At 39.1% G+C, this 27,814-nt stretch overlaps 1 protein-coding gene across 1 annotated transcript; it reads right to left on the bottom strand.

The window, feature by feature from the left end:
• Nucleotides 1-621: 621 nt before the first annotated feature.
• On the bottom strand, nt 622-26,210 carry btbd16 (BTB (POZ) domain containing 16). Its single transcript, XM_036571647.1, has 15 exons — nt 26,021-26,210; nt 21,683-21,767; nt 20,470-20,543; nt 20,243-20,371; nt 14,700-14,858; nt 12,897-13,008; nt 11,226-11,295; nt 10,311-10,441; nt 9,370-9,489; nt 8,516-8,601; nt 4,414-4,496; nt 2,955-3,188; nt 2,724-2,825; nt 1,610-1,798; nt 622-704 (listed from the first exon to the last, which is right to left on the bottom strand). Exons 1-15 carry the CDS (start codon nt 26,208-26,210, stop codon nt 636-638), a joined length of 1,833 nt encoding a protein of 610 aa, XP_036427540.1. The 3' UTR covers nt 622-635.
• Nucleotides 26,211-27,814: the final 1,604 nt, after the last annotated feature.

Genomic DNA, 27,814 nt, shown 5'->3' with positions numbered 1-27,814 from the left:
ACCTTTCCCTCAATTTGTATCTGAGCGTCTGTTTTCCCAAACAGACAGCATAACGTCATAATAACTTTGTTTGCAGGGACCCCCAGAATTTTGATTTTGAGACATTCAGGGGGTCCAAAAGGTTAACTGGGTGTATTTCACACCTTCAGTGTAAGGTACATTTCCAGCCCCTCTTTGTATCGAATGTATCAAATTGAGAGACCACTGTATCTTACTGTACCAAACTGAACAATGAACTTTATGAATTGATTGGCCTCGTAGCTTTAAACATGTCTTGGCTGATCGACTACATTCATAGTAAGGGGGGGTGCTGTGTAAACTGGCTGAAATGACCCTGTAATGCTGTATAAATTCCTGAGCATAAGGTCATGTGAAGGCGTCGCTCGCACTGCTTAGATTGTCAGGTCATACTGTTTGTGAGTGGAGCATAAACAGAACACCTGAATAACTCAGTGACCCTGTGTGAGACACTCACATGCAGCAGACGGTCAGACTCTCTCAGTAAGTGGAGTTTCTTGGTTTTGTGATTATGCAATAAGCATTTTAATAAGGATGCGTAATTCATTATTTGCTAGACATGAAAACAATGGCTGTGTTTTATTATTTGAACAAGCAGGGAGGGTGCGGTCACATCGTCATGGCGATGGGAAGGCCAGAGCAAATGTCACATACAGCGGTGTGGAGAGTCCATCAACTGGAAACACCTGAAAGAAGAATTCAGCTATCAGTGCTGGGTGTGTGTGTGTGTGTGTGTGTGTGTGTGTGTGTGTGTTTGTGTGTTTTATATCCAAAATAAAATTAACATCCAGAATGAAGTTCTTATACAATGAATGTCCAAAATAAAATTATAATAAAATGAATATCTTGAATGGAATTCTAATAAAAATTAATGTCCGGAACAAAATTCTAATAGAATTAATATCTAGAATGAAATTCAAAAACAATTGCCATCCAGAATGAAATTAAAATAAAATTCAAATTCAGAATGAAATTCTAATAAAATTAATATCTAGAAAGAAACTCTAATAAAATTCTAAATTCTAATAAAATTAATATACAGAAGTTATAAAAAAATGCCCAGAATGAAATTCTAACAAAATTACTATCCAGACTGAAATTCTAATAAAAATAATGTCCAATTCCAATAAAAATTTACATCTAGAAAGAAATTCTAATAAAATTAATATTCAGAAGTTATAGTAAAATTAATGTGCAGAATGAAATTGTAACAAAATTACCATCCAGAATGAAATTGTAATAAAAATAATGCCCAGAATGAAATCATAATATAATTAATATCTAGATTTAAAACATAATATGATTAATATATAGAACAAAATTATAATACAATTCATATCTAGAATGAAATTACAATTAATATCTAGAATGAAGTTATAAAAATCATATCCTGAAAAAAAGTATAATAGAATTTATCATGAGACTTAAATTTTAGATTTAAATATTATAAGCTAGACCACAAAAAGTACTTTTAGATTGCATTCAATATTTCGGGAAAAACAGTAGGTACTAATCAACGGTGTATTCATCATTCTGGACACATCTAATCAGTTTATTCAGTTATATTCTACTGTATGTGTTTAAAGCGCACCTTGCTCCTGCAGCAGCGCTTGCTGAGGCCGAACACTTGGCTGACCACTCCGCTGCACTTCTGCTGCCATTCTCCTCTCACACAGCTCTGCACTCTGACCTGATAACACACACATCGCTCCGTCCTCACGCTGAATGGCTGAGTGGTCCTACAGCTCTCCGTCAGTGCAGGGTCCCAGTGCCTTAACCTCTACATTGGAGGGGGGGCATGTAAGGTAAGCAAATTAGGCAAATTACAAGAACTCCCGACTAACTAGACAGTGTAACATGGAGACACCTGGTGGATGCAGCTGGAACATCTGCAGCAATGCTACAATGAAGATGGAACAGCTGTATGCATTATCTTAAGCCAGTAGGCTCCAGCAGTGTAGCCAGGAACTAATGAATGTGGTTTCTTTAAAGGGCAATTCCACCAATTTTTCAAAATTTCTGCATAATTTAGTGGTTGAGATGCAAATAAAGTCATTCTGAGTGGTTTGGTGCGAAATGGCTCGTTGTAGAGTCAGTGGTGGTGATAGGAGCCAGGGGTCACCATGACTACAATACAAGCATAGTCATGTTATTTACTATCCAAAGCCACCAGTGAACCTACAAGTCTCTTCTGAATTTTTATATGTAATGATGATGATGGTAAAATAGTGGAAAACCTGAAAAAAAATGTTTTTCAGGGGACTATTTTGCCTTACAACTCCTTGCATGTACCCCTCCACCATGATTGGATTTAAGAAGTATGTCTTAGGCCAAAAACCTTCTCAAAACAATCTCAACATGAGGCAGCATTTAACCATTTCATGTAACAACGTTCACTAAGGACGCTTTTAGAGGTGGACGTCTGGTTCCTATCACCACCGCTGTGAACAATTTCGACTCTAGAAGCTCTCTAGATACACCAAACCACTCTGAATTACTTTGTTTACATCTTAACCACTGATTTGCACATTATGCGCCTGATGCCTGACCCAACCTATCAAAACAACTCTACATTTCACAGTCCATGTCCTGGACAATAGGACTGCATTCATTTGGAGGTGGAAGGCCTTCAGCCTGGCTTTGTACATGTGACATTGGTTAATATGGCGGCTGATGAAAGTGAATGAGGCTGGTAGCACACTAACCTCCATAGAGAAGTCAAACGCATCCGATTGTCCAACTCTAGAAGCCTTGAGGAGGAAGTAGAAGCCATAGAGACCAACAGCTCGAGTGTAGTGCTGCAGTCCCTATAGCACAACACATATATGCACACATGCCACTACCATCACACTTCTGCATTTTATAGGTATTTCATTGTTTCTTACGGCAAATTTCCCACGAGTGCGAATAAATCCTAATCAAAGCTGTCTGTCTGCCATGCTGTCTGCAGTTTGACAAATTAAAATAAGTTCATAGAAGCCCTGGGACTGGCCGTAAGACTGGGTGAAAGACAGGCTAAACACTTGGGTCACTTTTAGCAATATAAATGCAAATCTGGTTTGGAAAATGAAAGCAGAAAAGACAGAATACTGCACCCCCTCCACTATCATTCCGAAACGGATGCTGTGCTTGGAAAAGTCAGTCATGTGCATGTCACCCCCGCTGTGGATCTACGGGAAAAAGGAGGAAGCTGGAGTTGTGGAACTGGAATCCATGTGTTGTTTTAACAGCAGCAACATACCGACAACGATTCAGTTATGATTCGGCACAGTTACTGATTCATTACCACAGCACAGCTTAAAGGAGTCACCAATTCAGTACCACAGCACAGTTGAAATGTGTTATACTGTTAATGAATCAGTTATGATTCTGCACAGGTACTGATACATTACCACAGCCCAGTTAAAATGAGTCACTGATTCAGTACCACAGCACAGTGGAAATAAGTCATACTGACAATGATGCAATTATGATTTAGCACAGTTAAAATGAGTCACTGATTCAGTACCACAGAACAATTAAAATGAGTCACTGATTCAGTACCACAGCCCAGTTAAAATGAGTCACTGATTCAGTACCACAGCACAGTAAAAATTAGTCATACTGACAATGATGCAATTATGATTTAGCACAGTTAAAATGAGTCACCGATTCAGTACCACAGCACACTTAAAATGAGTCACTGATTCATTAACATAGTACATGACTAATTGATTCATTACCAAATGAGTCATACTGACAATGATTCAGTTAAGATTCAGCACAATACTATTCATTGCCACAACACAGTTAAAATGACTCACTGATTCAGTACCACAGCACAGTTAAAATGCATCAGTGATTCATTTACACAGTACAGTTAAAATGAGTCATACTGAAAATGAGAATCAATTATGATTCAGCACAGTTAAAACAAGTCAGTGATTTAGTACCAGAGCAGTTAAAATGACTCACTGATTCATTACCACAGCACAGTCAAAACGAGTCATACTGACACAGATTCATTACCACAGCACAATTTAAACAAGTAACTGAATCATAATCACAGCACAGTTAAAATGAATCATAATGACACTGATTCAGTATTTGGCTTAAGTGAGCCAAACTGACACTGATTATGAGTCACTGATTTATTCCCACAGTTGCACTGATACTGATTCATTACTATAGCACATTTGAAATGAGTCATACTGAGACTGATTCAGTTCCACAGCACAGTTTAAATGAGTCATACTGAGACTGATTCATGACCACAGCACAATTCAAACAGTTTCAGCACCTCAGTACAGTTAAAATGAATCATAGTGATGATACCCCAACACCCCCTTTATTTCCTCGCTAAGATTAGCCTCAATACTTTAGTAAAGCAGGCACAGATTAGCTGTGGAGACTCACAGAGTAGTAGTGGTTGGAGAAAGTGAGGAGAAGCCATGAGGGAGGAAACACATTGATCTTCTGTATCTCCTTAACGTGGTTTCCTGAATAACACAAAGAGAAACAACATTGAAGGAGCATTCTGGTACAAAACTGGTATTCAAGTGAAGTTTTTGCACCCTTCAATATTCACTCATTTCCACCATCAACATGCATTAAAACCAATACATCATACAACCACTTAGAGGCCCTGGCATCATCAACCAATCAACTAGTTCCTTATTTTGGCCGTTAAGAGACTAGTAGTGATGTAGCAATGCTAGAAGATAGCAGTGCTAATGATGAGCACTGGACTGAGCTTTGAGGTGCTGCAGGGTTTCAGCACTCTGGCAGAAGTGATGGTTAATAATCAGAGGCAGGGGCATCACTGGAGACTTATGGATGGGGGCTACGCCTTTACTAAGGGGGTCTGCAGGGAGCAACCCCAAGGAAGATGTTTTCAATGGCCCAAAAATGTTTGCTTATCATGAAACACAGAAGATCCGTTCCCTCATAGCATATTAAGAACAGATGTTTCTCGACTTAAACACTACTAATATCTGTTCTAGCTAATACTGGTGTGATTGTTTTGAAATACTTAATAGAAACATGATAAATAATCTGTGAAATTTCTCAAAATTCTTAAAACAGTTGGCTCTTCAGCTAGCTAATGTTCATGCTTTATGGCCTAACAACTTTTCTTTACCTCATGCTAACTTGAAGTTAGCTTGCTAACAAGCAACTGGCTAAAAACATGATAGCCAGCTATACTGACCACAGCCAGACTGTATATTATATATTTTGAAAAAGGCCTAATCTTTATTTTAGTATGATTTTAACTAAAACTCTGTCACAACGTTAGCGGCTGCCGACTGATGTTACTTAGCAGAGTGAGTAGGACAAGAGCCCCTCCCCCAGGTCTGATAGGATTGGCTTACAACTTACAAGGTCTGATATGATTGGCTTACAGCTTACATGGATTGATATGATTGGCTGAGCCAGTGTTCGACTTTTTCCCAACGCTAAACAGCAGAGGATCGCTGTTTAGGTTGGACAAGCCTTACTTGCGCTCAATCAATTGTCTGCAAAATAATGACTGACACTCCCCTCAGCCAATCACTATCAGCTCTAAGTGCTACTACCCACGTCAAGCTAATGGAAAACTCTGACAAAGGCCCTCGCAACAAACCTGCAGTGAGAATGGCGGTGGTTTGATTTATTAGACTAAGAAATGGTGGAAAAGTGTCCTGATGGAGGGTGGGACTGTTTTTATTTCATTCCTGAAGCTGAAAAGGTTTAGAAATAAACTCTGAGGAAGACCAAACTTACATCTCAATGACAAAAGTATTATACAGCGGAGGATCGCTGTATCCCGTTGTTATGTTAGTAAATCTCTGGTAGCACCACCCGGTTCGATCCCTGCTATCACAGTATATTGTAAGTTGAGAGATGCAATGGCACAGCTGAGTAATGAAGAACAAATCCAAAATACTGTTGATGATTTAAAGTGATAATGTACATACATTTGGGGGGGCTTGTTAATATTTAGAGGAGGCTAAAGCTACCCTAAAACTGATTTAGCGATGCCCCTGATCAGAGGAGTTGAATCAGGACTGTGATCTGTGCAGTGCTCAGGCTTCCCAGCCAGAAAGAGAAAGCAAGGGGGACAGAGGACTGGACACAGGATGTGTCACTCTGCCTTTCCCCAGAATCACTCCGCTTCCAAGAACACCACGTCACTCTGCATGTGTCCAAACGCACGTACAAAACCCTCCAAAAAAAACAAAACACAAAAAAAGGTCAGTGAGAGTGTGCGCACATGCTCTGGAGTGTGTGTTTTTATTAGCTGACAGTGTTATCAGTGTTTTACTGTGAGAGGGGAGTGTTTGCATCATTACCCACACACAGTTCAGGAGGGGGAAGACCTGGAAGATACACAGCTGTATTCACAGTAACAGTGGAAATCCATCTGTAATAAATAGTGTGCGGCCTTTGAAAGCTGTTCTAAAACTGTGGAAAAACGCTCTTCTAATGGACCTGTCTAAGTTCCGCCCACTTGTTTCATAGCTACTGTTGCTAGGTTGGACAAGCCTTACTCGCGCACAATCAATCGTCTGCAAAATAACGCCTGACACTCTCCTCAGCCAATCACAATCAGCTCTAAGTGCTACTCCTTTTGTCAAGCAAACGGAAAACTCTGACAAAGGTCCTCGCAACAAACCTGCAGTGAGAATGGCGGTGGTGAAAGACCCACATGAAGATGTACCTGAATAACCATCCACTTCAAGCATTTCGAGCAGAAGTACAAGCACAGAAAGATTTCAGAACTTCTTGGCTTCAGGAATTTGCGTGACTCAGATATGGCAACCACAAAGCAGACTATACCGTGAATTCTGTCCGAAAGCCGCCAAAGATGTAGCTGGAAAAATTGGATTTCTTAAATTCAGCACAGATTACATTATAGCACGTAAACAACTACCCTTCACCAAAGTCATCTGCCAAATCTTGTGAATGAAAAATAGCGGACTGGATGTGTCAAGAATCAGGCACGGGTGAAGGCAGAGATACTTAAAGGGGAATTCCACTGATTTTTCAAAAATTTAGAGTCATGTCTTTACAGTGAAACCAAGACTGATGTCTACAGTGCAAACATAGCCATTTTATTTACTATCCAAAACCACCAGAGAACCTACACAAGTTTTTATGTAATGCTGTTGATGGTAAAACAGTCTTAAATCTGAAAATTCTTTGGGGACTATTTTACCTTAGAATACCCTTCATGTATCCCTCCACCATGAATGGATTAAAATTAATTGATTAAAATACATTTAAACCAAAACTTTATCACAAAGTTGCTGTAAAACAATGTCTCGGACATCAGGCAGTTTATTTATAAGCATTGCACATAATAACTTTCTGGGAGGAAGCTTTTAGGGACATTTAACTCCTTGGATGTCTGATTCCTATCATCACTGTGAACAATCCTGACTCTGTAAGTCTCTCTAGACACAAAGCATTTCATACCAAACCACTCTGCACACAACACAATCCAAAAGGGGTCAGGCAAAAACAGGTGAGTCAAAATACAGAGGATAAGTCAAAACCAGAAAACACAACACAGGAAATAAACACTCAGTAGCTCTAGAAAGAAGCAATACCTCGCACTGAACTGTTCTAAAAGCCCGGGCTTTATACTAAAGCTAATGAGAGGTCACAGGTGTAGCAGATCAGAACTCAGGAGAGAGAGATCTGTGATAGGAGCATGGTGGAGGGTCAGGAGTCATGTGATCTCCCAGAGGATTCTGGGAGATGGAGTCCAGGGAAACCTCTGAGCCATAGGGATGCGTGACACTTACATACAGAGATTTCTCTTTACTGATTCTTTACCACAGCACAGCTTAAAGGAGAGCATCTTTTAATGATATTATGTACCGTAGATGATGAAAAACAAAAGTTCTTTGCTATTTTACATTGAGAAATGTTATTCTTGAATTGTTGCACTATTTGATCGTGCAGTCTTTCACAGAGTGGTGAACCCTCCTCATCTTCACTTCTGAAAGACTCCGCCTCTCTGAGATGCTCTTCAGCCACCAGGTGTTTTTGTAGCATTACACAACTTTACCAGCCTTTTGTTGCCCCCGTCCCAACTTTTTTGGAACGTGTTGTTGGCATCAAATTCAAAATGGGCAAATATTTTTCCAAAAACAATAAAATTTCTCAGTTTCAGCATTTCATATCTTGTCTTTGTACTATTACGAATGAAATATAGGGTTTAAATGATTTCCACATCATTGCATTTTGTTTTTATTTACATTTTGCATTTTGTGTCCCAACTTTTTGGAAATGAGGTTGTACTTATGACAGTTGTAAGGTTAACAGTTGGACCTTAAAACCACTGTTGTACCGTTGAAGGAAAATTCACATTGTTTGTACCTTAATGAATGAAAAACATCCCTGCACAGAACCTTTATTACTAACAGTGTAGAGTGAAAAAGACACTGAACTGGGGTGATGTGGTTTATTATCACGATAGTGTGTTTGAACAGTGCAGTATGCCTTTCTGTGGAATGTGAGTGTGACTCACGCTCGGTGATGCCATGCAGACGAAGGGCCTGGAAGAGAGGAAGGTACATTTGGCCCACAGGCTGCTCCAGAAACACCCCTGCAGGCCTGAGAGAGAGAGAGCAAACAATCATCTCATCAGTACCACCATATTCTTATAAGAAAGCATACAGTACAGTGCAGAAGTCACTTTTTTCAACATCAGAAAAAGAGCAGAAAACATATTTAACAGTAAATTACACAGAAGCCTCAACAGCTAAATATGTATTTAATGTGTATTTAAGTATTTAATGTGTCCACTCTTTATTCTTTTCAGGAGTCTTGTTTTCATTTCTCAAAGAAATCTGCAGCGATATTTTTCCACACCTAGCATTTTCTGCGTCCTATATTTAGTGATGTTGAGGTCTGGACTCTGGGGTGGTCAGTCCATTGTTCAGCTGCTTTGTTTGATGTCTCCTTTTCTCAGTGAGGTTCTTCTTGAACAGCTACACATCCTTTCAGACCCATAGCGCTGAGTCGTCTTCTCACAGTGGAAGCATGGACAGAAACACCTGTGGATGTTTTCAGATCTGAAGCAGCTTGATTTTCTCCTCTCTCTCAAAGATGAAAGCTTTAAGTGCTGTTTATCTGATGGGGGCAGTTTTGGTGTCTACCAGGTCTTCCAGGTGGTTGTTAGGAATCCAGTTTTCTCTGAAGCTTCCAGTTTTGGAAGCTTATGTTCTCAAAACTCATCTCCTCAGAAATATCTCCTGACAAATGAATAACTTGGACTTGTTGGCTGTTTTTACTGGAAGATAAATTCATAAAGGATGGTCTGAGACTTGTGAAGGACTGGGCGTACTGGTGTGAATGTTGAAGGTGCAGTGAGGTGTATACCTGCAGAAGAAGCTGCTGACTGCACTATGTGAAGGTGGAGTCTGTTCTGTGGTGTTTAACTGCAGGTACGTCCAGTTCAGGACCGTCTTCAGTAGATCGTATTCATTGACCGCAAACACTCTACGCAGAGAAATGGACCTGATTCTCAAAGCGCAAACTACAGCTTAATAATCCATTCCTAATGTTTTAACTTTAATTATGTACTGCTTTATTCTATCAGTCAAAAGTTTGGACAACATCTGATTGTACACTACTGTTCAAACAGCCATGTCATTTTATTTGATATATTTTTAAATGTATGTACAATGATAACATAAATAACATACATTTAATTATAATATATTAGACACCAAAAAGTATTTTTGTTGACAGAACCAACATATTAGATTTATTTTATACATTTTATCTGCAGATTGGTGTATTATTACTGACGTTTGACCAAATGTTTGAACAGTAGTGTATTTTTATAACGCTAAAGAATTTAAATAGCAAAATTGACACATGAACCAATTTCCAACACAAACTAAAGGTTTTTTACTATAGAACTTTTACTTTAGAACTGAAATTCTGAATCATTCCATATCTATCTATCTATCTATCTCTGTGCATATATATGTGCATGTATATATGCACATGTAATATATTTATATTTGTATATATATATATATATATATATATAGAGAGAGAGAGAGAGAGAGAGAGAGGGAGAGAGAGAGAGAGAGAGAGAGAGAGAGATCCTTTACACTGTAAGTTAAAAAAAGTTTTTTTAAGGGTTTTTAATAGTACAAATCAGGAGAAATCTTTCTATGAGGAGGTGCGTCTAAACTTTTGACTGGTACTATATACATTTCGGTACTGTAGCTATATTAGCAGCAGTCAATAACCGATCATTAATCATATTAATGCAGTTAGGCACGATAGCACTCGTACACTGAGCTGACCTGGGGCATCGCAGGGTTTTGAGCAGGAGGTCAAAGGGCAAGTCCCTGAGGCCAATCTGATGTGAAAGTTCAGTGACCAGAAACAGCTCCAGCCAGCGCTCACACGCACTCTGGAGAGTCGTCTGATTGTGCTAACACACACACACACACACACACACACACACACAGAGGTTTGTTTTTATACATACGTCCCATGTTCATTATATACATGTATACCTACATGCAATAATAAAATTTCCCATTTGTATTATATTTTGTCACTGTCAGAACAAACTATCTAAACAAATACTTTACAGGATGAAGAAAACATGTTCTTAACTGTCAGTGTCAATGAAACAAGATTTTAACTTCTATAATGGTGGAGCTTTTCTGTTGGCCAGTTCGTCATGAAATTTGTCTTTGCAAAATTTATAAAAATGAAAAAACACAAATGGCGATACGAGGTTTTGCTCAACAGCGACAATATGCTAATGGCTATGCATGATATGTCTTATATGCATTATGTAAGTACTTATATGAAATGATGATATTCACATATATATTTCGTTGCTGTCAGAGCAAAACCTAGTACCTCTGTTTTTGTTGTTTTTTAGTGTGACATAATTTGAAAATATCTTCTGTCCTTTATATTGTGTGTAAATCTCATGAGAAATGGACCAAAATAAGTTGACTTACATTAAAAGTATGCTTTTAAAGTATGCTCCCCCCCCCCCCAACACACACACACACACAGATGAAAAGAGAGAGAGAGTGATGCAATCCAGGCGGGAAATGAGAGAACTGCTTCCCCCTGCTGGTCATTTGGGGAAATGACTCCCAACATTAATGTGTGTTTGTGATGTGGGTGAGATTTCAGTCATAGTGGTCAGATCAGTGTGGGGTTACGTTAGGTTGTTATACTCTCGTGTGTCTTACCTTGCAAGCAACTCGATGGAAGTCACACACCGTCGAAGAAGTGATATTAACCATCATCTCATTCAAACACCTGCCAATCAAAATGCATCTGTCAGTAACTCAAGACAGAAAGCCATTATTTCCTTTGTGACCAAAAATGGGAGCAACTGTTCCTGCAAAAGAGCTTAAATATTCATCTCTGGTGCGTTGACTTCAAGTGAAATGATAAGAATCAAGTAAAGAGGAATCTGAACTCATAGATCAGGATTTATTTCTCACATTTAGCAACGGGCAAGATCACAAAGAGTTGACAAAATTTTCACCCGCCTGGCCATTGATTGCACCGGTTGTACCTTCCTGTTATACTTCTGTAGCAATTCTACCTCCCCCCCACTAGGGGCAATATACAGGTAATACATCTGATTGCCAATAAAACATACTAATATAGAATACAGTCTACAATTATTTCAACCTCATTTGAACCTCCTACTTGTGTCTGATGTTTCCATACAGAGATAGTAAACTATTTATTGACAAATAAAGTGAGTCAGGCCTTACAATGACGGCGGCTACTGTTTTTAGCTACGCAATGTACTTTTGTCCACGTTTATAGATAACAGTGTGTCATACAGTGTCAGAAACCACATGATCAAGTCTAGTAGAGATTACTGAACATCTCCACATGATTTGATGCAAGCTTGTGATGATTTAGGATCATTGGTTGGCTTTAAGCTTCCATTACTTATTAGCAACATTAGCCTGGTAGCTCCAAACCAGAAACAAACCTCAGACACCGAACAGGTCTTGGCTGCTCCACTACATTTGGGGAAACCGTGCAAATCTGATTTTTGGCCCTGCCGTAACTTTAAGGGCAGTGAAAAATGTCAATGTATTTGTGCTTTAGTTTTACAGGCCGAACCCAGCTGGGTGGACCGCTGAAGACGTCAATCACGATGAGTTCACAGAACAGACAAGCTTACGACACATTTCGTGACTGAATGTAGAGAACTGAGGCCAAAACCGCTCCCCAAGCCCACCTAGGCAGGACTCTGTGAGTCAGCGTGTGGGACTGGACTGCACTCTGTTCTCGTGAGACCCAGGCGTGGACTTAATGAAGCAGGGGCGTTGGTTAGTTAACATGATGTAGTTAACACGCACACACACGCACGCACACACACACACACACACATATATATATATATGTATATATATATACATATATATATATGTATACACATATATATATATATATATATATATATATATATATGTATGTGTGTGTGTGTTTGTGTGTGTGTGTGTGTGTGTTGTATATTTACATAATAGTACTTGTGAGGAGCTAAATTCTTAATTAGATCAATTTAATCATTGGTGTGATCCAGACGTGCTTAACTCTAAGCATTCTCTGACCCCATGCCTAAACCTGGCCTAAATCAAAATCACCCCACAATTATTACTGTGACATTACAGATTCACACTGGATTTAAATCACTTGATATTTATGACTGTCAGACTGTGGAAATTACACACACTGCAGATTCATACTGGATTAAAATCGCTCCACAATTATTACTGTCAGACTGTAAACACTACATTCATACTGGAACATACATAAAACTAAGCAACACCAGGGCTTCAGATGAGGAGCTGATCCTTGATGAGAGCATAAGGCAGCACTGTCTGTGCACTCACCTCTGGTAGAGCTGTGACATGCCCAGCATGGTGGCAACAGAGAGCAAGGCCCCCTCCCACCGCTCCGGACACTCCGCTGGCCTATATAGGGTCCGCAGGGCAAAGGACAGAGCTGGGCCAGAGGGCAGGGAGAACAAAAGAAGCAAGGAGAGTGAGGGTCACTGCTCCCATGCAAATACAACATCTTGACCTTAAACTAGTTTCACAAAAATGTTTTGGCCTAAAACATATTTTAAATCCATTCATGGTGGAGGAGAACATGCAGGCAAAATAGTTTCAGATTTTCCACTATTTTACCATCATCAACATTCCATATAAAACTCAGGAGACGCGTGTAGGTTCACTGGTGGTTTTGGATAGCAAATAAAATGTCTATATTTGTGTTGTAGTCATGGCGACCCCTGGTTCCTATCAGCACCACTGTAAAGAAATCTGAGTCTGTAAGTTTCTCTACAATGAACCATTTCACATCAAATCTGAGTTGCTTTATTTACATGACAATGATTAAATTTTGCAGATGCTTTGAAAGTTATTGGATTATTCCCTTTTAACGTGGCCATCTTCTGAATGCTGAGCTATGCATCCCGCTTAGTGTCTTGATTGTATCCATTGCATCTGTGTTTATAGCAGGACACAGTTACAATGGCTTTTTGTACAAGAAAAATAACCAAGAATGAGTCTCACATGAACATAAGGTGCAAAAACAAGCACATTTCAATCATAGAAATGTGCGATTGCCATTAACTCCTATATAACATCGTCGCTGTCCAATGAAAAACATGCATCTCCATTTTTGCGCTTTTTACTTTTCTGCATCATTTGAGCTCAGCAGCTGTCCTTTACATTATGTAAAAATTCATGATGATTGGACCAATAGAAATGCTCCAAAATTGCTTAGAATAACACCTCTTTCCATTGACTTACATTGAAAGCAAAGAATATTTTTGCCCTCTACTGTAAGTTTAGACTTTTGGGGATACTTGTTTTCCTTTGGACAGTGATGATATATTAGTTCCACCTGATAAAACCAGATAGTTCTGGTTCTAAAATCTGATTGGCTGAGCTGCATTCAAAGCCATTGTAAAATCCACAATATACGCACACCTACGACTGCCTCACAACAACTGAATTGTATATTACTAGGCCACGGCATGAAAAACCCTTGTGTTGTTAATGGAATACTCTAAGACTTTCATGGACCACAGAGTATAGTGATGAAGTAAGTACATTTTCTGTTTATACTGAGGGGCTGGCGACTTATGTTCTTAACTAGAACTAGGCTAAACAACCCAATCATTAATAACTCAAACTTGAATTACAGTACTTATGATACGATTAACTGTAAAACGGCAGTATAAAAGATATAAAAAATATCACTTGAATGTCTCACATGCTTCACATGTTCGCATTTCAGTCAGAAGTCGTGTCAAACCCAGGCTGAATCCCAAATGGCTCTGTACTCCCTAAATATTGTTCTAGCTATGAAAGTTTAGATATTCTAGCCTCTCCAGCCAAATAGTGCATCATTTATCGAGTGTGGATGTGTCTGAATCCCAAATGACTGTTTATTAGCTGTATTTTGCTCTGTTGGGCTGCAGGATCCAGTATTTTAATACCTATGTAGTGCACTATGTAGGGAGCAGGGAGCCATTTGAGATTCAGTCCCAGTAGTAACACACAACCAACTGGCATATTGCTTTATTTGATACTGAGTCTAAAAATTAATAACGGATCCATAAGCTTAGGGTTCAATAGATGAATAGTGTATAAATTCAGTATCATAGTGGTGGATCTGAATGTTACCCTCTTTAGTGATGGAGGGGTCGCGTACAGGCAGCTGGAGCAGGATGGGGCGTCTGAGGCTTCCTCTGCTCATCCCCATCCCTCCATCCTCTCTCAGCATCCGCCCCCAACGTCCAGCGCTGCCACACCACCCGCTGGACGGCGCTGTCCGGCTGCTGCCTGTGAAACCACCACAACGCCACAGCCAGTTACGTCCTGCTCTCAACTTTACTTTCACAAACAAGCGAGGCCTGTTTTTTGGAACTGTATTTCAATTCATCTTAATGGGATAGTTAGAAACAGAAACCATAAGCAAGTCAATTAGACACTATTTAACAACTTCACAGGGTTTGAAGCGATTCAGGCAGGCAGTTAGCGGCATGCTAATTGGTGGGGAATAGGGGTCCATCACTTGCTAGCTGCATTAGCTTCGTAGTGCCATCTTAAAAAGAGGCAGACACCAAAAGGGTCTAGGCTTATCAACCACGTCTGGGATTAGAGGGAAAACAGTTTTTTGATTTTTGGCTGAACTATTGCTTTTAAAGGGGAATTGCACCAACTTTTCAAAATTTTGCATAATTCAGTGGTTAAAATGTAAAGGAACATATTCAGAGTGGATTGATGTGAAATGGTTAATTGTGGAGAAACGTACAGACTCAGATTTCTTTACAGTGGTGGTGAATGGAACCAGGCGTCACGATATCTACAACACAAAGCCATTTTATTTACTATCAGTGAACCTACACATGTCTTCTGAGAAATGTAATGCTAATGATGGTAAAATAATGATAAATCTGAAAAAGTAAGGTTTCTTTAGGGACTATATTGCCCCATAGTGCCCTGCATGTATCCCTCCACCACGAAACACATGAAAAAAAAAAACATTTTTCAGGCCAGAACCTTCTTAAACCTACCAGAAAGCAAAGTCTCAGACATCAGTCAGTGAATTCATAACCACTTCATGTAATAGCTTTCTGTGAGGGAGCTTTTAGAGGTGGACTTCAGTGAACAACACTGACTATGACTTCGTTTACAGCTTAACCACTTAATTATGCAGAATTTCTGAAAATTGGTGGAATTCCTCCTTAATACTTCTGATTTCTAGGAGCTGGGAAATACATATATGTCCATCCATCCATCATCTAAACCGCTTATCCTTCTGGGTCATGGTGGGGTGCTGGAACCTATCCCAGCTGTCATTGAGCGGAAGGCAGGATACACCCTGGACAGGTCGCCAGTCAATACATATATGTATTTTATTTTTACTTAATAGAATCATCATGCTTGTTGCATTCAAACTCTGTAAGTATTGCAGTAATACTCTTATTTCTATTAGGTTTGGTTATAAACAAAGGGGATCAAATCTTGAAAGGCCCAACAGAAAGTTATCCAATCAGTTGTTTCCTCTGTGGTGTCTGGGTAGATAGGTCAGGACTTCAGGAGCTGAACTAAAGGCCTAACAAGTTAGATAAACTACCAACATAAGTGGAAAGTGACAGAGGAATCAACCAACCATGTTTTGATTTCCAATTTCCAAATGGGACTAATTTTGTTTCAAGAACATCACTCTAGGCCTTCTCGAAGTTCTAGATACATCACTGACTGTGAATATGAGGCATAGTCTGAACAGGTAATACGTTCAACATGGCGTTTTAACATGAATTGCACGATATATGAAACAGAATCGTAGATTATAGGTGATTTAAATATTGTGCCTCACAGAAACAGTCACTCATCTGTTTCAGTGAAACAGCCAAATTAAGGTGGAGCAATATATGGAAATATTTCAACAATAAGGATGATAGATTTGTTAACAGTACGATTTGTTTGAGTTTAGACATGTGTAAACAAACCGTGATGTTCAGAAATCAAGCTTTGCTTCCCAGAAAACAAAAAAAACGGGACACTGAGACTAAAAGCTCTTAGACTAAAACATAATAATTAATAATAATTAATCTGTGTAGAATGATCCTGTACATAGGATCAATGCAGTATAGTTAAAAAGGTAACACTTTACTGTAGGGTGCTGTTCATAAGGTTACATGACACCTACAAAAGGTTGTCATTACAACTGACATAACCCTTCATAACTGTTTATAAATGCTTGTTCCAATAAGCGCCATTTGCTATAAAGGTTACATTTGCCAATTTTGATCAAAGTCAGCTAAAGTAGCCTTTATGACAGATGACTATAAGCATTTATAAACAGTTATGTAGGGCTATGTCAGTTGAAATGACAACCTTATGTAGGTGTCATGTAGCCTCATGAACAGCACCCTACAGTAAAGTGTTACCGTTAAAAACTATAAATCTTCCTTATTTGCCTTATTTGTTAAAAATCTGTTGTTTTTTATGCCAAAGTTAAAAGATTAAGCTGGTAGAAATCTTGTGTTGAGATTCCTCAACAATAATCATAAATATCAATAATAGGTCATCCTAAAAACTCTAACTGGCCACCTTTTGTGTTCTACACATTTAAAAATAATGGTTCTTCAAGGGTTCTTTAGTAAAGAAAATGACTATATATACATCCATGAACACTCAAAGAATCCTTTGCATGATTTGCATTGTGAAATGGTTCTTCAGATTGATGGAGAATGTGCTGTAGATGGTTCTACATAGCACCAAAAAGGTTCTTCTATTGTAACAATCCTGACATCATTATAATAGAATTACTGTTTTTGGTGCTATATAAATCAAGAGTTCTTCAAGTAAAGAAAATGGTTCTGTATAGAACCATTAACATACATAGAACCCTTTGCATGATTACAGGGTTCCTTGCATCATGAAAGGATTCTTCAGATTGATGGAGAATGTGCTGTAGATGGTTCTCTATACAATCTTTTTGTACAAGGTTCTATGTAGTACCAAAAAAGGTTCTTTTATTCTAACGATGTCAGGTTTGACACAATAGAAAAACCTTTTTAGGTGCTATATAATTCAAGAGTTTTTCAGTTAAGAAAGTGGTTCTATATAGAACAATGAACACTCAAAGAACCCTTTGTATGATTAAAGGGTTCTTTGCATTGTGAAAGGGTTCTTCAGGTTGATGGAGAATGTGCTATAGATGGTTCTATAAAGAATCTTTCTGAAAAGGGTTCTACACTCTTAAAAGTGATGGTTCCTCAAGGCCTCTTTGACAAAGAAAATGGTTGTACATAGAACCATGAACATTCAAAGAACATTTTAGTGTCATTAAAGGATTCTTTGCATCGTGAAAGCGTTCTTCAAAATGATGGAGGATGTGCCATAGATGGTTCTATACAGAACCTTTTTGAAAAGTGTTCCATACAGCACCAAAAAGGGTTCTATTGTTATAATGTCAAGCTTGACACAATAGAAGAACACTTTTTGGTGTTACATAGAACCCTTTTCAACAAGGTCTTATATAAAACCATCTACAGCACGTTCTCCATCAGTCTGAAGAACGCTTTCACAAGACAAAGAACCTTTAAATCATGCAAAGGGTTCTTTGAGTGTTCATGAATCTACATAGACCATTTTCTTCACCAAGGAACGCTTGAAGAACCATCTTTCTAAGAGTGTATATAGCACCAAAGTGGGTTCCACTACTACTACAAGCTAAAGAACTCTTTTTTGGTACTACATAGAAACCTTTTTGCTAAGAGTGTAAAAGAGTGTAAAATAAATGGCTCTTCAAGGGCTCTTTAGTCATGTAGGACCATGAACACTCAAAGAACCCTTTGCATGATTTAAGAGTTCTTTGCATTGTGAAAGTGTTCTTCAGATCGATGGAAAATGTGCTCTAGATGGTTCTATATAGAATCTTTTTGAAAAGATTTCCATGTAGTACCAAAAAGGGTTCTTCTATTGTTATTATGTCAAGCTTGACACAATCGAAGAACGCTTTTTGGTGCTATATAGAACCCTTTTCAACAAGGTCTTATATAAAACCATCTACAGCACGTTCTCCATCAGTCTGAAGAACGCTTTCACAACACAAAGAACCCTTAAATCGTGCAAAGGGTTCTTTGAGTGTTCATGAATCTACATAGACCATTTTCTTGACTAAAGAATCCTTGAAGAACCATGATGTCTATGCTAAACCTGTGCATCACCAGATGAGCTGCGTCTCTAACTGTACGCCGGCGAGTGCAGGCGGCTCCTCGTATGCAGGGAGGATTATGTTCAGTAATGTGATTTTGTAGGATTAGTTATCGTATTCACAGCCCGAGCTGTGAAAATGTGCTTTTTTAATATGATTATCTTGTTTTTGTATTCTTAGACGCTCCCAGTAAATGAGCTCCCTTGAGCACTTCGAGTCTGGAGAGCTTAATAATTCATGGGAACGTCTGCGGCTCTGCGTGCTGCAGCTTACAGGGAGAGCGAATGTTGGGCTGCGCTGGTTTGAAGGGTGGAGATGGGGAGCTGAATCAAACGTCTGATTCAGTGATCCACTGATTCACAAGTCAGTTGAACTTAATTCTCCTGCTCTGCGATGAGAGTCAAGTCAGCGCGGGGGTCTAATGGAGTTCCAAACTCATAAAACAGTTTATCGAGGAAACATTTGGAACGGCAAGATGGTTCTTCCTTAACGTGTTACAGCGTGTTCGTTCATGTTGTGATTTTGTGAGGTTACATTGTGAAAGATTTCAATTTTGTTGCATCTACTGTCTAATATTTCTCATACTCATTTTAACTAAAATGTTTAGAAATAAGTTAAATAATCAGTACCCCTTTAGAATAAGACTACCTTTATAAAGCGTTTATAAATGGTTTAAAACTAGTTTATCAATGGTTATTAAGCAGTTATAACACACAACTAAAAGGGCAACAGTGATCTGTTATATGCCTAATAGTGAAGCCACATTCATTTATATACACACTTAAAATGATGGCTCTTCAAGGGTCCTTTAGTAAATAAAATGGTTCTATATAGAACCATAAACACTCAAAGTACCCTTTGCATGATTCAAGGGTTCTTTGCACCGTGAAAGGGTTTTTCAGATTTATGGAAAATATGCTGTAGATGGTTCTGTGTAGAACCTTTTTGAAAAATGGTTCTATATAGCACCAAAAAGGGTTCTTCTATTGTCACAATGTCAGTGGCGTTTTTAATAAAGTGGACAGAGAGTGGAAGCACAAGGTGGGTGTTGCTAATAAAGTGGCCAATTAGTGGAAGCACAAGGAAGGTGTTTCTAATAAAGTGGCCAGTAAGTGGAAGCACAAGGAAGGTGTTTCTAATAAAGTGGCCAGTGAGTGGAAGAACAAGGAAGGTATTTCTAATAAAGTGGCCAGTAAGTGGAAACACAAGGAAGATGTTTCTTATAAAGTGGCCAGTGCGTGGAAACACAAGGAAGGTGTTTCTAATAAAGTGGCCAGTTAGTGGAAGCACAAGGAAGGTGTTTCTAATAAAGTGGCCAGTGAGTGGAAGCACAAGGAAGGTGTTTCTTATAAAGTGGCCAGTGCATGGAAACACAAGGTGGGTGATTCTAATGAAGTGGCCAGTTAGTGGAAGCACAAAGTGGGCGTTTCTGATAAAGTGGCCAGTTTGTTTGTAGGTAATAGGTGGATCTGTGTATTGCCCGGATAGACAGGATCACCTGCTCTGCTCTGCAGCAGTATGTTCCTTTGCTTCTTGCAGTTCGCGTAAAGCTCAGCCAGCGTCTCGGATCTGGCCAGGAATGGGCCATGTAGCTCCCAGATGCTGCCCAAACACTCCAGCACTGCGTCTGAGGATGAACATGTGGCATGAGCGTTTGCTTGGGAGCTCGGCTCTGATCAGTGGTAAATGGAGTAAATAATCAGTGTTTGTTCTCTGTGCTGCTACCTGGTTTAGCGTTCTGGGTCACTTCCTGAGAGAGCAAATAGAATGAGTGCTCTGGAGAGGAGTGGACACCTGAACTGTGAATGACGAGGACAAAAAAACAGTATTATGTAAAGCATTTAAAAGTCATACACACACACACACATGTGTATATGTATATATGCATGCATATAAGTATAGAACAGGTGTTAAATATATTCAACTGTACCATTTTAGGATACATAAATACATGCTTAAATATGCACATAAAGGTCAGTATATTGAAAACTATGCCTATATGTAGATGATATATGTGCAATAGCATTCTTTGTATTAACTATTAATATAATATATTCAAAGGTTTGAACACCCCTGATAATATTACCTGTTGTGGTGCATATTTTTGCAAATGTTAGTGCTCAATTTCTTTTTTTTTTATATTAACATATTAGAACATAAAACATTAATAGGTGCCAAAACTTTTGCACAGGCCACATTTCATGCATTTTTTGTGTTAAAAACATGTGTTAAAATAAGCAAATAAACATTAACTATACATTAAAATGTGCAGAACTGTGTTCTCTGTAGAGGACATGTTCACTTATTTTCACTTAGAAAAACACCAAAACATGTCATTTGACCAGGGGCGCCTAAACCTTTGCATTTCTCTCATCCATCAAGCCTTTTGGTAAGAGTGTAAGGTGTAACTCAGTTTGAGTATGAAGTGTAGCGTTTTGATTTTTGAGATATTTAGGGTGAAGAACTACATATTATCTCTTACTTCAAGCACACTTTGCATTCACTCTCATTATATCATCTCCAGTTTTAGTGAATGGCTTTTCTGCAGAGTGAGCAGATCCAGACTCAAAATAACAGACTAACAGGCCCAGCTGGACTTCATCTGCACTCTCCCTCTTCTTTTGCTCTCTTTTGTCTCTCTCTCTGTTTTCTGACCGCAGCTTGTCTGGCCCCGGACCCTGCCACCCCCCCCACCCCTTCACTGAGCTCATTATCTTCAGAGGCCCTTCAAATTACAGATCATCCCCCTCTACTGTGGCACACAGCCCACTGCAGGCTGATAGCGTGTGGCCTGGCAGGCGGCCCACTTTTGCCCCCCCCCGGATGCTCAAACGCCCATGGCCCAGAAGGCAGGGAGCTCTGGCTGCAAGCCAGTAAATAATAACAACAATAATAATAATAATAATAATAATAATAAAAATAATAATAATAATAATACCAAAGTCCAGTGGTTTGGGGCATGTCAGTCAGCATGAGGGGTGGATTCAGGCTGGATGTGACATCACGTGTCCGAAGTGTCCCAGCTAGAACACACACAGTTTATAGTAAGTTTCTTTTCAAATAACCTAAATAAGCAAAGTACTTTCACCATTTTTGAACACAGATGATCATAAACATTACGTAATAAGTAAAACAATGAATACAGTTGAAAATAGTACTGTCCACAAGTCAGAGACCACTCTTCATTCATTTAATTTGCAGTCAAATGACCATTAAGTACAAATTATTCATTTTTCAGAAGATATTTCAAGGTAATCCACTTGCATAAGGAAGCAGAAAGTCAAAGTGAAAAACAGGAGTTTCCAAAACTGGAGTTCAAAAACTGATTAAAAGCTACTGAGAAAACTGGATTCCTAACAATCACCTGGAAGACCTGGTCGACCCCAAAACTGCCCCCATCAGATAAACAGCACTTAAAGCTTTCATCTCTGAGAGAGAGGAGAAAATCAAGCTGCTTCAGATCTGAAAACATCCACGGGTGTTTCTGTCCATCCTTCCACTGTGAGGAGACGACTCAGCGCTGTGGGTCTGAAAGGATGTGTAGCTGTCAAGAAGAACCTCACTGAGAAAAGGAGACATCAAACAAAGCAGCTGAACAATGGAGTGACCACCCCAAAGTCCAGACCTCAACACCACTGAATGTGTTTGATTACTTCAGAAAATGATCAACCAGCTTCTAAGACTGAACTTTGGAGGTGTGTCTGCAGATTCTTTGAGAAGCTGAAAGTGAGTCTCCTGAAAAGAACGAATGCTGTGATAAAGGTAAAGAGTGACACAGTAAACACTGAAAATTGTAATATTATATTTCGTTGTTGTGTAATTTTCTGTTAAACATATGTTGTTGCTGAAAAATGAATAATTTGTACTTAACGTCTGCTTTGAAATTTAAATAAATGAGGGGTGGTCTCTGACTTCTGTAATGTAATCACATGGTCATTTTGCCACTTTTCTATGCGTGTGGACACACACACACACACACACACACACACACACACACACACACAAACACACACACATGCAAACACATAAACACACTTGGCAGTGCTATCAAAAGCCAAACTGTCTGTTTTTCCTCCCTCTTTTGGCGCGGGTGAGTTTTTGTGTGATTATTCGGGCCCCTTAAACTCCGCATGCCTCGCCAGGCCTCTCCAGGTGCCCATCTCAGCCTGCTGCCAGCCTCATGGCACCAGGTTGGCAGGGCTGGCACTGATACGGCAGGGCCCAATGCCAGGCATGGACCCGCTGCCCTGCCAGCTTCTTCGCACACCACGGGACGTCAGACGGACAAAAACCAACATGGAGCAGGTTTACTGCTGGTGGTGTGGAGTGATGCTGCTATGAAGACTTTCACGATGAAGCCTATTCGAAGTTACTATTAAAGAAATGATTCCACTTAAAAAAGAAAGCAACCAGACTACCTTTAAGGGCAACTCCAGTGATTTTTGAAAATTTCTACATAATACAGTCATTAAGATGTAAATAAAGTTGTTCAGAGTTGGTGTGAAACGCTTTATTCTGGAGTCACATACTGTTCACAGTGCTAGTGATGGGAACCAGATATCTGAAGTGTTTAATGTCTCTAAAAGCTACATTACAGGCATTGGTTATGAATATACTGTTTGGTGTACATTATTTTCAGATAGAAACTAATAAACTCATGGTGGAGGGGAGCATGCAAGGTGTCAAAATAGTAATACATTATTTTTTTTCAGATTTTCCACTATTTTACCATCATCATCAGTGGCTTTAGATCGTAAATAAAATGGCTATATTTGTGTTGTGGTCATGGTGACCCCTGGTTCCATTCACCACCGCTGTAAAGAACTCTGAGTCCGTATGTTTCTCCACAATAAACCATTTCACATCAATCTAATGTAAATGATTGCATTCATTTCAATTTCAATGACTTTAATTATTCTGAAACTTTGAGTTATCAGTGGAATTTCCCTTTAATTACAACCAGGGATGTTTCCTTCTATTAGCAGCATAAGCGCAGGAAGCCAATGCTCATTTCTGAGGTTCAAATTTAAGTGGCTATCCAGCTAGTATAAAAGATAAGGCAAGGCAAGGCAAGTCAAGTTCATGTATACAGCACCTTTCATACACTGCAGTGCTAGGCTAACCTATTTTAAGTTGCTAACCAGCTAGCTAGTGTACACTCATCTATGAAAACAGTAGCCTAAAGGTCTAATATGTCGTAGGCTATGAACGCATATTCATTTTTTTGAATGGTAAAATACATTTTCTTTTCACTTTGAGACACAAGTGAACTGTGTACTTGCTTTCAAAGTGTATCTTAGACTTTTTGGATGTTTCACTGAGTTGAAGCATTTATTAAACTACTTCCTGATCAAAAAGAATGAAGTATTAAATTAACTCTTTCTCCTTTATGACTACTGAAAACAGCACAGGACAGCATGAAGTCTGTGGTCTGAGCTGGTCTGATGCTGGTTTAGCTGGTCTAGCCGGTCAGTGAGAAGCATGACCAGCATATCAGCATCCAACACACAACATACGCTGGTTTTGCTGGTGACCAGCCATGCTGGTCTAATCCATGCTGGTTTTTCTAGCAGGGTTGCTTATGAAATAATACAGCTATAGTCAGGAACCTACAAATAGAATAGTTAACTAGTTGGGGCTCCCAAATGTTCAGAAACTGCCCAAAGTACAACATTGATGGATTTGTAATTTCCAAAAGATTCTGAAATGATAATTTGACTAATTTTCTCTCTTTTACCTTTAATCCTTCACATTTAAGCCCACATTTTAGGGTTTTAATTTCATTCTCCTGTGTTTTTACAGGTACTGGACTGCTTTGTTGTGTTGCTAACAGCTCTTACTTTGGAACTTTAGCATTTTACTTCAAACCAAAAAGATCCCAAAAAGCGAAGAACAGAGCTGTACAAACCTCACTGTCTGTGCTGATAGTGCTAAGCATTCAGTTTGGACCATAAATATCAAAATGCACCCACAAAAGACAAAACAATACCTCTACTGTATTGCTAATTCCTGCTATCTAGTAGTATGTTAGCGCTAAGCTAATGACGATTCATATGAACATTTTTGGCCGTTATAGATTGAACATGTGTAACAGACATTATATGTATGTTATTTGGAAGTTGTAACAGAGATTAACATATATTTTACCTTTTAATAGTTTTACAGTGACTCCGTGAGTAAAGAGTCCAGCTGCTGCATTTTTAACAACTGACCGAAACCTGGTTAGGCTACAGCTCGTATTCACAGTCAGTGACATATGAAGAACTTTCAGAAGTGATGCATTTTCTCCTGAAATAGGTCTCAATAAGTATGTTTATATGCACTCAATAATCTAATCATAATCAGATTTCTGCAGTTATTCATTTATTCAAATGGTCACATAAACAGCACACTCTGATTTCTTAGATCAGAGTAAGGTCAGTAATCAGATTTGTCAGTGCATGTGAACTCTTACTCTGATTTCTTTCGCATTTCTCAGTCTGCGCATGTGGGAAAACAGACGGAAATAGGCAGCGATGTCGTGAAACACAGCAAAACACTTTGGGAGCGATGCTGAAACCAAATACATGCTTGACGAAATTAAGAGCTTAAATATTCTTCATCTTCTAGATGATGTATGTTCATATTTTCAGGTAAAGTGGCGCAATGTTTTAAAAAAAAAAGCCACGGTATGAAGTTAGAGTTTTACGTTAAGTTTACGTCACGGCTTCTTGCAAAGCAGAAATCCGATTACTGTCTGACTCGTGTAGACCAGGTGTTTCTCCATTATCTGATCACTCAGGTTCATTTAAACGCGATGATCGGATTACTGATAAAATCTGATTTTCTGTGATTATTAAGTGAATGTAAATGCACTCATTGTAAACTTGATTGATTTCTCTGTCACTTCCTAATTATGTTCGTAGTTAATCTACCGTGTAAGTCCAGCTCCTGAAGTCCTAACCAACGAGATCCTGATTTGGACAATTTTCTGTTGGGCATTTCAAGAATCTAACTTTTTATTTCCAACCAAAACTTGTATTGTATAAAGTATAGTACTTACAGAGTTAACATACAACAAGGATTATGTTTTTAAAAAGTGACAGAAATGTATGTTTGTACTTCACAGAAATCATTCAGTGTTCTCTGAAGGCCTAAAAAGCCTTGAGCGTTCCTCACTGCTGGAGGGGCTAAGAAGCTCTGCAGCACTTCTTTACTCAGTACTGGAGGAGTTGGGTTACTAGCTGAGTTATCAATCGTTTGAACTAACTAGGGGGAGGGATTTAGGCTCCTCTACCTGATCTCGTGGTCCGGTGGGTCAGGCTGACCGCTCTCTGCACCTGGGCCTGGCCGAGCAGGTCGCCAGCCAAGGGTCGCTCCAGCCTCCAGCGGTTGGTGCACCCTGTCTGTGTGCGCTGCCGGCTGGGCGGACCAGGTGTCACCTGCTGAGGACATGGTCCAGTAAAACCACTGTGAAACAGGGTCATCTATGAAAGAGAGTCTGGTTGGACTTACGTAGCATTGTCCCTCACTGCGTGGGTTGAGGCAGGCGCTTGGCATGGTCCTGCAGCAACTTACAATGGCCCAAACGAGAGCTGAAAGTTGGTTACCATGGCAACAGGCCTAAATACTGACTTATCCCATATTTAGAACAACAAGTCCAGCCTTCCTACGCTAGGATAGGCTGAAGTACGAGTTACCAACCAATCGTAGCACAGGAGGCGGGTAACTAGGAGCCAGTCTCATTCTTAATGCATGAAGGCTCAACTTTAAGGCTATAAACTCCTAAATTAGAGTGAGAAACATTTTAAATTGCCAAGAAAGCCAAAGCAGTGAACAGCTTGAAGGAGTTAGCACTGTTTCATTTTAGAAGAAAGACTCACCTGTTTAATGCTCAGTGCAGGCTTGTTTAGCCTCAAGCAACCTGGTTGCTAGGAGACAAGAAAGCACTTTATAAACACAGCTTGTGCATCGGTCCAGAGGTACTATGTAGTTGTGTAATAACTGTGTAATTATAGAAGCTGGCTGGATTATTGCCTGAGCCTAAAGCACATTAACTTAATGAAGCAATTAATATTTTATCTCAATTGTGAAAAACTTGTAAAGAGACTAGCTGTTAGCGTGAGTCGCTACAGCACGAGGAGCCTGAAACCGAACGTGTAAATTCTTATCATATGATTAGTATAATCCCACATTTTTTACACTATAGAATTTTGATATTTCTTTTTTTTTCCCAAGATATTTTATTTGGTTTCATCATAAAAATCAACAAACACTGTGACAATAGCCTACAATGTGACAAAACTCAGAATTCAAGAAACTTGTATTATAATATCATATATACATACTTATGTTTTTGTCCAAGTCTAAATACAACATGTCAGTTAGGATGTAAACATTTAAAGGGCAATTCTACTAATTTTTCTACATCATTACATGGTTAAGATGTTAATCATTCAGAGTGGTTTTTAGAGAAAAGTCAGAATTGTTCACAGTGGTGGTGATAGGAGCCAGACATCCACCTCTAAAAGCTCCCTCACAGAGAGCTATTAGATGAGATGGTTATTAATATGTTGTCTGACGTAAGAGACATTGTTTTACAATGATTTTGATAAAAGAGTTTGACCTAAAACAAATTTTTAAACCCTTTTATGGAAGAGGGGTACATACAGGGTAAAACAGTACCCGAGGAAAGCACTTTTTTCCAGATTTACCACCATTTTAGTATTATAAATATTACATAAAATCTCAGACATTTGAAGGTTAAACAAAATGACTATATTTGCGTTGTAGCCTTTCCTTGCTCTAATCACCACCACTGTAAAGACATCAGAGTCAGTAAGTTACTCTACAATGCACCGTTTTACATTAAACCACTCTGAATATACTTTGTTTACATCTCAACGACTGAATAGTACGGAAATTTTGGGGGAAAACGGTGGAGTTTCCCTTCGGACTACAATTATCATCAACATGGACAACATTTCCCAGCATGAACAATGAGAGACGTTCCCCAATGCCAGCGTTTGTAGGCCTGAGCGCGGTCTCTGATTGGTCAGAGTCGACCAGCGTGGGTGACGTAGTGAGTGAG

Source organism: Colossoma macropomum, unplaced genomic scaffold, assembly GCF_904425465.1.
Source record: "Colossoma macropomum unplaced genomic scaffold, Colossoma_macropomum, whole genome shotgun sequence".
NCBI classification, from domain to species: Eukaryota; Metazoa; Chordata; class Actinopteri; order Characiformes; family Serrasalmidae; genus Colossoma; species Colossoma macropomum.
Note: the sequence above shows the minus strand (reverse complement) of the source record. Positions and strands in the feature narration are given on the sequence as shown.